The sequence below is a fragment of the Chaetodon trifascialis genome, chromosome 6 (assembly GCF_039877785.1).
Source record: "Chaetodon trifascialis isolate fChaTrf1 chromosome 6, fChaTrf1.hap1, whole genome shotgun sequence".
NCBI lineage: Eukaryota > Metazoa > Chordata > Actinopteri > Chaetodontiformes > Chaetodontidae > Chaetodon > Chaetodon trifascialis.
In genome coordinates this window covers 30144010-30156582 of record NC_092061.1, presented here as the reverse complement: position 1 = coordinate 30156582, position 12573 = coordinate 30144010, and the positions used below count along the sequence as shown (strand labels likewise).

The 12573-nt window shown below is 44.2% G+C and overlaps 1 protein-coding gene across 1 annotated transcript in view; it reads right to left on the bottom strand.

Moving 5' to 3' along the window:
• ccdc125 (coiled-coil domain containing 125) overlaps positions 1 to 12573 on the bottom strand; it is a 67682-nt gene that overhangs the window by 9543 nt on the left and 45566 nt on the right. The window contains exons 10-13 of the mRNA XM_070965365.1: positions 7279 to 7414; positions 7220 to 7229; positions 6130 to 6143; positions 5646 to 5740 (exon numbers count right to left, since the gene is read on the bottom strand). Of these exons, the coding sequence (XP_070821466.1) occupies positions 5646 to 5740; positions 6130 to 6143; positions 7220 to 7229; positions 7279 to 7414 (255 nt within the window). The remainder of the gene's footprint in view (positions 1 to 5645; positions 5741 to 6129; positions 6144 to 7219; positions 7230 to 7278; positions 7415 to 12573) is intronic.

Genomic DNA, 12573 nt, shown 5'->3' with positions numbered 1-12573 from the left:
ATTCATTCTCTTCTTATTGGTCCACCTTTCTCTTGCTAGTTTTTGCAGCCTCAGAGCTGCTGTAAGCTGTTTTCTGTGGGGCTTGGTCAGATTGATTTAGATGGACACTTTTCTGGCATGTGCACAGATATGTTAGCCATATTTGCCCTAGTATTTCACTCACTTTCACACACTTCTGTATCATTATTGACTGTTGGATGTCAACCATGCCTCACTTTTATTGTGTAGGTAAGCTGAGCTTGCTCTGTCCATTCTGGCGATGCTTTAAGTGTCCTTGGGACTACAACTCATTAGTTAATTTGTTTCTGATTTCTTTTAAAGGGTTGTTTTTATGTGGCAAAATGGCAAAACTATAGTGGAAGATGAGCTTCTACACTTCCTTGCAATGAAAATAAGAATATTAACTCAGGATGAGATTGTCCAGCTAGCCATCAACAGCTTTGACTCGGAGTGGATTGAGGTCTCATAGAAAACACTGTTTGAGCTCTGCCCTACTACGCAGCGGAACATCTCAAAGGTGCACAGAAAGATGCCAATAACATAAAGATCTGTCTCAAGGTGTTAAACGAACGTGAAGACAATGTTCCCAGATTTGTGTCACACTATCTGGATGAGTTACCACCAGTACCACTCTCAAATATGGATGTCTGCGGCCTTCTTCGGAAAGTGGAGCAGCTACACACTGAGGTGTCTGCCTTGAAATTTGGGCTGCAACTACAGACTGAGGCCAGCCAGGATCTGCGCGCCGTTGCGGCTGATGTGAGTCAACGTATCAATGCCCTGGAGGGATGTGCTGGCCATGGGTGTACCGGCCATAACGGGTCGGCAAGGCGGCTGGACGCCGTGTGTGCTAATGCCGCGGGATCCGTGCGCGCAGCAGGGGCCGGCGGCGGGGACCGATGCGCCAAGAGGTGAAGAGAGAGAAGGAACGCCACGGGAGCCACAGTTGCTGACCGTGGAGAGGGCCACACCAGCAGACACAACCTCCGGCCTAAAGACGCCTGCACCTGGGTCTCCAACGTGGAGCCAAGTCTTGGTTTGGTACAAGGGAAAAGGAAGCGTACTCTACTCAATCGGCGGGTGCCAAACATGGCTTACGCACCAATAAATCGACGTCGGGACAGAAGAAAGTTGGATTATCTGTTGTTGGCACTGGGGCAGCTGGAAAAGTAAAAGTGGTAACAACTAAACTGGTGAGTGTGTTTGCCACTAAGTTTTCCCCAGAACTAGTCACAGAAACTTTACGCGCTTATCTTGTGGAGAAACTCTCTCTTGAGGTGTCATGTCAAAGAATTATCACCGTAAATAGCAGATACGCTTCCTTCAAAATATCTGTGGAGTGCAAGGATGTTGGTGAAATGTATAACCCAGAGCTATGGCCAGAAGGTATTTATGTACGTCGCTTCTATGAACCACGTAAAGCTGGACCCTTAGGCGCCAATGCTTGTCAGTAAAATCCGTCTTGTATCATATAATGTGCGTGGCCTGCGTGTGGGGCACAGTGCAGCTGATGCTTCAAGACGTTTGGTGCTTGACACTCTAATGAAGGAGAGTGACATTATATGCCTTTAAGAGACCTGGCTTGCTAAACAAGACTTGGACAAGCTGGAGAATCTACTACGGACCTCAGCACAAAAATAGTTCAAGGAAGGATACCTGGAGGAGTGGCAATACTCTGGAACAAAAAATATGATCCACTTGTCACAGTATTAAAATTAAATGTTGACTGGGCCAGAGGTCTAGAGTTTAACCGTGATGCGAAGAAATTAACCGTGTTGAATGTATATACACCATACGAATCACATGAGAATGAGGATGAATTTCTGAATAGATTAGCATTTATTCAGTCCTTCATAGAGGAAAACAGCTCATCCTGTGTGTGTGTAATGGGTGATTTTAATGCTGATATGGCAGATAGCAAATCTCTTTTCGCAGGTCACCCGCAGCAGTTCTGTATTGATTCTAAATTAATACTCTCCAGTAAAGCTATGCTGCCCGACACTAGTTTTACTTATGTTAGTGAAGCGTGGCACACGACTTCTTGGTTAGACCATGTTGTGACCACAGCTGATGCCCATACCTGCCTGAAAAAGGTGGAGATTTGCTATGAACTTGCCACATTGGATCACATACCTATCGCTGCAGTATTAAATGTTGAGAATATCCCCCTACTGTCCAGTAATGATAATTCTGCTTGTTCAAGTAAATTGGACTGGTCAAAGCTGAATAGTGAAGAAATGGCAAAATATTTGAGAGCAACTGAGAGTCTCTTAAATAATATTGCATTGCCTAAAGAGGCCCTAATGTGCTCAGATATGAACTGTGGCAATGCACAACATGCTGAGAAAATCTGTGCCATGTATGAGGACATTTTGAAGAGTCTCACTGCAGCCAGTGAACCCTTATATGGATGCAAATAAAGACACCCAACATTAAACCTGGCTGGAATGACTTTGTGGCTGTACACCATGCTGAGGCAAGGAGGGCCTTTAGACTCTGGTCAGAGGCAGGTCGGCCTAGACAGGGGGAATTGTGTGATATCAAAAAACGCACAAATGCTAGATTTAAGTATGCCCTCCGTTTTATTAAGAAAAATAAAAGTACAATGAGGGCAGACTCACTTGCCAGAAAGCTGAAGAATAACAACATTACTGACTTCTGGAAAGAGATTAATGTTATGAATAATAACAAAACTCCTTTACCATCTGCCATTGAAGGTGTCAGTGGCCCAGAAAAAATAGCCAAACTATGACGTGAGCATTACTGTAACCTTTTCAATTGTGTCAAAAGCAGCACAGTTAATATCAATTATGTACACACTGGTCTCTCTGCAGATACAATAGTAAGGGCAACAGATGTCCATGAGGCCATCGACAAACTGGAAAACAACAAAGCCTGTGGCATGGACTGCATTACTGCAGAACATTTAAAATATGCCAGCTACAAGCACTGCCCTCTGCTATCCATGTGCTTTACTGCATGTCTTGTTCATGGGGTCCTGCCCAACTCTATTATGTCAGTGTTGTTAATGCCTGTGATTAAAGACAAGGCTGGTAAGCTCAGTAGTCTTGATAACTATTGCCTTATTGCTTTAGCCAGCATCTTGTCCAAAGTACTAGAGAGAATATTGCTAACAAAGCTAGAAATGTATGTTCTTACCTATGACAACCAGTTTGGGTTTTAAAGAAAACATGGGACTGATTTCTGTATCTATGCTCTTAAAGAGATTGTTTTTGAGTACACAAGCATGAATTCATCTGTGTTTTTGTGCTTTATTGATGCATCAAAGGCATTTGACTGTTTTCATCACACAACTTGTTGCTTTTCATGTGAACAACTATGAGCAACATGTAACCTTGTCAGCATAAAGGGCTACTGGGGGGGGGGGGGGGGGGGGTGAAAGAAAATCAGTGTGATTCTGTTTTAAATAATAGGCAGGACGATGTTATTTTCCATGATGTGAACCGGGAGTTAGCTCCGTCCCCACGGGTACGCTGTGAGTAGTGAGACGAGGGAGACAGCGTGAGGCTAACAAAAAAGTAAATTTCCATCCCCTGGGTCAGAAAACGTGGATGCTTTCTCCTGCTGGGATTTTGTCAGAGAAACCTTTATATAACTGTTGAAGCAGCTTTGTCATGTTGGGATAAACTTTTGAATTCACCGGCATACTTCTTGGTGAGTTAAACTGTTTCTGAATGGGAAATTGTTAAGGTAGACCCACAACAGTGGTATGCTAATGCCTAGTGCTGGTAGGCTAATGAGTATTACATGTGAAACTGTGAGAGCTAAATTTCCCACTAGCTATATTAAGTTGGTTGTAACTTTGTATAAAAAAAAGTGTGGGTTATATTCATTTTGAGAGTATTGTGTGTGTGTATTCATGCACCAAGCGTAGCTGTATACTCTGTAAGAACAATGTACTCAGAAAAGGGGTTTTATTTTCTGTAGTTGCCCTGCGGCACGACACGGCGGCCAGTTTGAGGCTTCAGAAGAGCCCTGATTATTGTTCCCTTTGGTAAGAAACAGCTCTTATTAATGTTTTTGGTTCATTTTGTGTATGTTTATGTACACTGTTGAAATAATTCATGGAAATCTATTAGTATAATGCATCAAGGAAGAAAAGTTGGATGTAGAGTTTCTTTTGAATGTCAATCTGACTGTGTTATACAGGTCTTTTTTTTTTTTTTTTTTTTTTTATGTATGATCCAGGTCCAGTCCAAAGATGGCGAGCCACCATTCCAGGATCCTCTGAGATGATGATGGATGTTAGGAAGATTTGAGATTCTTTGGATGGACTGTGAACTCTGATGATTCTGCTCGAGCAGTAGGACTAAATTAGACTTTGCTGCTCCTCTGTATATCCTACAAGGAGTAAAGGACATTTTGACACTGGACTGAGTTAAAGGTGTTGACTGATACTACAAAGACGAAATCAGGTACCCCGGGGTGTATCCAAAATGATAGAATTACATTGCAGAGGGTCAACGCAGTGAATTTCAGACAGTCTCTGTGTTGTGAACTCTAGGGGCTCTACTTTCGACTCTGCCGCCGGCGCGGCATAGGCGCGATGCAAAGTCAGGTCCACTTTGCCGATGGGGCGTGGCGGCGCAGACTTTGGTATTTTCGTGCACTGCGCTGCCAGTGCATCTCCTCCTCCTTCTCATCTCAGTCCCACCCAGCGGCGCAACTCGGAAAGAGGGAGGGGAGAAGGCGTGGGGTGGGTTTGACACAGCCCAGTCAAATCTTCACCAATCACACCAGCTCCTCACCTCACCTTTAAATACGCCGCTGGATGACTGAGCCCGCGCTCAGGTCCTTAGATGGTCCTTGTCCTTGTAGGAAGTGTCCGATGCCCAAACTTCTCCCAGGAGGAGACTGACGTCACTCATGTCTCATGACACCTGTTTGTATATACTGTTTATTTTTTCTCATCATATATATATATATATTGTTTTATATTCTGTTCTATATTTTGTGGTATATTTTGGTTATATATATATTCTCAATATAAATATTTTGTTTTTATATTTGCTTTGTACATATATAGTTCTCTCGCTTTTCTTTTTCTTTCTAATTCTGTTCTTGTAAGGAGCACTGCAACAAAAACATCTTTGTAGATAACGTTAAGCATTACAATGTTAACATTGGTATTTGGAATTAAATGACGTGGGTAATAGCGGACAACGATCATCACTTATGTTTTTTCCATGTGTCTGTCTCTCTCTGTCTCTCGAGTGCTCTGAGATAAATGCGAAGCTAATTGATGAGTTTGCATCCCTGTTTCACCTGTGTACATTCAGTCAGGTTGAGTGACCATTACGCGTGCCGAACACGCTTGCGATGTGGTCAGATGAGATACTGATCCAAATATAGGACTGTATGTGCTGACACCGATAGCTGCATTAAATCGTGGCTGTTGCTAATTATTGATGGCAGTGTGTGTTCGACGACTGACCGAGCACTGCTGAAAACACTGTTAAAACCACGCTGCCGTCTTGTTGACAGTGTGATATATGGCGTCATGTGCCTGCCTGCGCTGCACAAAAATACCACTGCGCCAGGTGCACAGCCTGTGCCGCGCCGGCGGCGGAATCGAAAATAGAGCCCTAGATAACAAGACAACAGATGCTAGAGGTAAAACCAACCATATCCAGTAGTCTATAGAGAGTCTCCAAAAGATCCTCAGGCATCTTCACCTCCCAACTGTAAGGTAGCAATCCTCTCAACCTCCTGTTAACACCTGGAAGGGAAAGACATTTTTTAATGGAAACAAATCAGTGACAGTCTTAAACAAAGTAACAGTAAATCCCCAGCTTTGACAGGGAAAACTTGTTTGAGAAGCATCCACAATCCAGTGTGTGAACTAGGGCTCTCAGGGGAGCTCTTTTTTCTTTCGGGGGGTTGTTAAAGTGAGTCAGAATTTGATATTGTGCCACCACGCTTCAATGGTCATTGCAAGAATAGCATGCACATCGGTATCTTAATAAGAGTTAATTAACCCCATGCATGATGAGGTTGATCGTAATCATACATCAATAATAGCCTGATGAAACGCATGATCAGTGAAATGATGATATAGAAAGAAATGCATGACAAAAATAGTGTAGGAAGAGATTTATTTTTGTAAACAATTAATTGGAGGACTCTTATTTTCATGTTGACTGACTTTAATATTATTGGTTTATTGTTCTAAATTTTCTGTTGACCCATATTCTTTTCAGGCTGTGTTTAAGATTATTAATAGTCAGCAGAATGATACATTGCACCTGAGGGATGATCTTTGAGTTGTTGTAGCGGTGAATTGTTGGTCAGAAGTTGTTTGTGGCTGAGATTAAAAAGAGATACACGGTCTGCCATAGAAGCTGTCTCTGTGCTATTTCTTACCTACGACCAAAAAGACAGTCATTGAAATAATAGCTGTTAAAGTCACAAAAGCTACCGGCATAACAATAACATCCATCCATTTTCTATACCGCCTATCCCTTTTGAGGGGTTGCGGGGGGGGGGGGGGGGGGGGGGCTGGAGCCTATCCCAGCTGTCAACGGGTACACCCTGGACCGGTCGCCAGTCGATCGCAGGGCAACATATATACACAGACAACCATTCACGCTCACACTCACACCTAGGGGCAATTTTAGAGTCACCAATTAACCTAATGAGCATGTTTTTGGTCTGTGGGAGCCAGAGTACCCAGAGAGAACCCACGCACGCACGGGAAGAACATGCAAACTTCACACAGAAAGGCCCCGCCCGGGGATCGAACCAGCAACCTTCTTGCTGTGAGGCATGCGTACTACCTGCTGCGCCACCGTGCAGCCCATATCAATAACATATTGCCAATATTTTAGAGACCCCCCCCCCCCAAAAAAAAATGGCAAATCATATTTTCAGGGGAGATCAAGTCTCATTAAGGGGAGCAAAGCTCCCCCTGGCTCCCCCCTAGTTCACACCCTGCCCACATCCAAGAAAAATGTTTAACTGACTCACCTGAATCTCTTTTACACATGATCCATTCACAAGGTTTTTTTGTGTATCAAAATGGATTTATAAATTCCATTTAATTTGAACAACTTCAGTGTGTGTCATATTGTAGTATGTCTGTGATTGAATTCACATTTTAAAAAGCATGTTTTAATTACACCTGGAACTTAGTTGGCTAGCTTTCTAACTCTCGAAGAATTCCCAAGTAACTACAGTACATACCAAATGTAAACTAAACTGGTTTACACCTCCAACTTATGACAGTACAGGTTAAGAAAGAGTATGGACAGAACGCACTGCTGGATTGCAGGATGTTGGCCTCAGCCAGCAGTAGGAAGTGCTCAGTTCGTTTCCTCAGCTGCTGTTCAAAGGCGATGCGAAAAGCATCAGCGACCATCAACGCCTCCTCTCGCCGTGAACACTGAGCATCCAGCTGGAAAACACACACACAAGCAACTTACATTTACACAGTCATGTCTTAGCCTACTAATACTCTTCAGTCCAGTCAGTTTCCCCAGGCCTTGAAAACTGCAGTAATAAAACCTCTCCTAAAAAAACTAATCTAGATACTTCAGTAATAAAAAAAATTCAGGCCAATATCAAATCTTCGCTTTCTAGGAAAAATTATTGAAAGGGTTGTTTTTCAACAAACTCATGCTTTCATGATGCAGAACAATCTTTTTAAAGCATTTCATTCTGGATTTCGTCCACACCACGGCATTGAGACTGTACTTGTACTGTATCAAAGTTTTAAATGACATACATCTAAATAATGATGCTTCCAAAACCTCAGTCTTAGTGTTATTAGATCTCAGTGCTGGCTTTGATATGGTTGATCATGACATACTTCTTGACAGTTTGGAAAAGTGGGTGAGACTTACTGGCACTGTACTACACTGGTTCAAATCCTATTCACAGGATAGAGACTACTTTGTGTCAATTGGTGAGCATGTGTCTGAACGAAAAAAGATGATGTGTGGGGTGCCACAAGGGTCCATTCTCGGACCACTTCTTTTCAATATTTACATGTTGCCCCTAGCTCAGATTATGGAGCATCATAATATTTCTCATTATACTTACGCAGATGATACACAATTTTATATGTCTGTGTCATCACATGACTCAATCCCTTACTTTCACTGAGTGAGTGTATTCATCAAATCAATGAGTGGATGTGCCAGAATTTTCTTCAGCTTAATGCAGATAAGACAGAAGTGATTGTATTTGGCCCCAAAAATGAAAAGTCAAAGATCAGTGCTCTCCTTAACTCCATGTCACTGACAACAACAGATAAAGCCAGACATCTTGGTGTAATTATTGATTCTGATTTGAATTTTAACAACCATTTAAAGCTCATTACCAAATCAGCCTACTACCACCTGAAAAATATAGGCTAACCAGAATTAAGCAATGTCTGTCTATTCTGTCCCCTGCGTGCGTGGCTTCACGGAGTGACAGATAGCTAAACACTTAGTTGCTGGAAAAGTGAAAGATGACTCAGACGTATAGTAAGTTGAAGTCCATTTACTGAAGATCTTTGTCACCGCGACAATGCCAGGAACAATCTTTCTTGTGAAAAAACAAAGCTTCTCCAGGGCTCAACAGCAACGGATGCAAAATATTACAAGTCATAAGCACATTGTCATACAGGAACAAACAAGATGGCTGCTCTCATCTGAGCACCTGATCACATCACCATGGTAAGGTAAGCCAAGGACTTTCAAAATAAAAGAGCACCTTATAAAGAGCAAGAAACAATGTAGAGCAACATCACACTCCCCGTCTGGTATTGAACACAATAACACTATTAAAACAAACAGTAAAGCTCAGGAGGACAGAAATACAACTACTTCTGTTACAGGCCTGAGTAAGGTTCTAACAGTCCCACCATTAGTGACCTTCAGCTCAAGTTTGCGGACCCTTCCGTCGTTACCAGGGTGAGTCTTGGTGACAAGAGCCATGGGCCACAGGTTCCTTTTCACTTGAGCACCTCTGAGTAGAACCAGATCTCCTTCCTTGACATTAGGGCATGCGTCCTGCCACTTGCTTCTGGTTTGAAGAGTGGAGAGATATTCTCGCCTCCACCTCTCCCAAAAGACATTTGCCAAGTGCTGAACCCGCTTCCACTGCTGACGATGCAGACGAAGGATGCTGGAGGAGGAAGAGGGATGCAGACTTTCTGTGTAAGGATCTTCGTTGGAGTCAGAAGACAAGGTGACTCTGCATCAGTCGAGATGGGTGTGAGGAGTCTTGCATTTATTATTGCAGAAACTTCAGCCATAAAGGTTGAAAGTACCTCATGAGTGAGATGTGAGGGGCTGACTTGAGAAAGCATCAAGTCAAGCATCCGTTTTGAAACCCCAATCATTCTCTCCCATGCTCCTCCCATGTGAGAAGAGTGGGGTGGGTTAAACAACCATGTGCATCCTTCCTCACCAAGATACTTAGAGACGTCAGTCTCATCTTGCAGGATGATTTGCAGCTCTTTGCAGGCTCCTTTAAAGTTCGTGCCACAGTCAGACCGGATCAGCTTTGCAGGGCCACGCACAGCAAAGAAGCTGCGTAGAGCATTAATAAAGCTTGATGTGTCCATTGACTCTATAAGCTCATATAAAGGCATATAAAGAGTACTGCCCACCTCTTACTGTTAGCTGCCCCTCCTCTGGTGCGACGAGTGACGATGGTCCAGGGGCCAAACACGTCTAGGCCTACGTTGGTAAAGGGGGGTTCCATGCTGAGACGATCGGATGGGAGATCTGCCATCTTCTGTTCTGATGGCTTGCCACGTAGTTTGTTGCATTTGACACACTTACGCAGAATTCTGGCGATGCATTTCTTTGCTCCAACGATCCAGATACCAGCTGCGCGGATCGCTCCTTCAGTGAAAACTCGGCCTTGATGTTTGACTCTCTCATGGTAGTGAGTGATGAGTAATGTAGCGATATGGTTTCTCCCAGGAATAATAAGAGGATGTCTTTCCTCTATGTCAAGAGGTGCATGCTGGAGTCGTCCTCCTATTCGTAAGAGGTGGTGGTCATCGAAAATGGGGTTGCGTTTTCTCAAAGGGCTGTTTTTAGGAATGGCTTCTCCTTTCTCCAAACAAGACATTTCAGTTTGGTACGCCTCCTTTTGCACACATCCAATGATGGTTGTCTTTGCATGTGCCAATGCATCAGCTGTGTATGGCTTGAAACAATGATGCCAACCACTGCATTCTTGATTGCCACTGTTCTTCTCTGCCCCAAAGGACTGAACAACATGGATGAGGGAGGCTATACCTCTGACAAGAGACTGCCATGTGGAAAACCTTTCGAAGCGATGTGAACCGAGGCCTCTGTGAGATTCTGTTGCTGTGGCAGTGTGACATCCAACCTCCACATCGGTATCTGGGTCTATGAGGTCATATTCTTCTTCTGTAGTGATGCTCTTCTTTGGATGCCTCAGGAGATCTGGACCTGTGAACCAGATGGTGTCTGAGAGCTGAGCAGCAGGCACTGACGTTGTGGCGATATCTGCAGGGTTCTGACTGGTTGGGACATAATGCCACTGGTTTGGACGTTTGGATTTCCTTATCCGTTCCACCCTGTTGCTGACATACACATAGAACCTCCTGGTTTCGTTATTGATATATCCAAGCACTACCTTACTGTCAACATAAAAATGAAGATAGCTGGGGTCGATGTCCAGCTCACTCACAAGGAGCTCAGCAATCTCCACTGCCAGAACAGCTGCACCTAACTCAAGCCTGAGAACAGTATGGACTGATGTTGGGGCCAACTTGGCTTTTCCTATGATGAAACCAATGTGGCACGTCTCTTCCTCATCAACCACCTTAAGATATGCTACTGCTGCAATAGCCTTAACAGAGGCGTCTGAAAAGATTTGGACCTCTGTATGTTGAGCACCAGAGAGGCAGGCAGTGGTGTAGGCTCGAGGAATTTCAAGCTGTTCTAGACGTTGCAGAGAGTTCCTCCAAATAATCCATTCAGCCTCCTTGTCCGCTGAGAGAGGAGCGTCCCAGTCACTGATATCCATTGTGAGCTGTCGTAGTGAGTATAGTGACTCAAAAACGGAAACAAAGTCACCGAGAGGCTAAGTGAGGGAGCTTTGAATTCTTGACTCGCTACACAAACAACAAGCCATTTCCGTGTTTTCGATTGAGTTCGTATTTATTTCCAACGCCGCACAAACAGACAAACAGGGCAAGGCAAGGCAAGATGTTCTAAGGGCTTAGTTTGCAGTTAATTTAAGCGGTCAACAAAAAATACGCTCTCCCTACTCACCCCCTCTCCATGCCACCGCCGCCGCAGAACACAGGTAAATATACCCATTCATTCAATCACTCAATCACTGCTCCTAGACCACACCCCCCGCCATGACGTGCATGAATGATACAAAACAGATAGCTGAAGCCAACACACACACACACAAACCTGACTACATCCGCATATGGCACCTACAGTAAGTGCTTCCCTTGGATGATAACAGGAGCCAGGAGACCAAGTGGATCGAAGAGGCTGTTGATAGTTGCAAGCACTCCTCTTCGCGTGAATGGCTTTTCACTGTTCCCAACTCGGAATGTGAATACATCTTTGCTGAGATCCCAACTTAATCCAAGACTGCGTTGCACAGGAGGCGAGTCAATGTCCAGATCAAGGTCCCTCAAATCCTTTGCCTGATCTGTTGATGGAAATCCCTCCATGACAGCTGGGCAGTTGGATGCTATTTTATGGAGTCTCAGGTTGGAGGCTCCAAGCATGTCTTGGGCTGCTTTCAATAGATTGATGGCTGCGGTTGCAGATGGCAGCGACTTAAGCCCATCATCAACGTAAAAGTCTCTGTACATGAACTGTTTGGCATCTTCACCAAACTCATCTTCTCCATGTAGAGCTGCTCGTCGGAGCCCGTAGATAGCAACAGCTGGAGAAGGCCGATTACCAAACACATGGACTTTTATTCTATATTCCACGACTTCTTTGGTTGTGTCATTGTCTTTAAACCACAGGAACCGGAGGAAGTTCCTATGGTCCTCCCTGACAATGAAACTATGGAACATTTGCTCAATGTCTGCCATAATCACTAGCTGCTCACGCCTGAACCGCATCAGTACTCCCAGCAAGCCATTATTCAAGTCTGGACCTTTCAGCAGCACATCGTTGAGTGAAATGCCTTGATGTGAAGCACTGGAGTCAAACACGACCCGGATTTGGTCAGGCTTGCGTGGGTGATACACACCGAAACTGGGAAGGTACCAGCATTCTTCTCTTTCACACAGAGGTGGAGCTAATTCAGCATGATCTTGATCCAAGATTTTCTGCATGAAAGCCAGAAACTGACTCTTCATGACAGGCTTCCTATCAAGAGTGCGACAAAGGCTAGTGAAACGGGAGAGAGCTTGCTCTCTGTTGTTGGGAAGGCGTGGCCTTGGTGTGCGGAAGGGAAGTGGAGCCACCCAACTGTTAGCATCATTTATACACATCTCTCTATTCATCAGCTGAATGAAGTGTCTGTCCTCAATGGATGGGGCAACTTTGTTGTTGTCCCTCGTTTTTTCAAAGATCTTGCTCCTCAGTGAAAGATATCCAGCGTTCT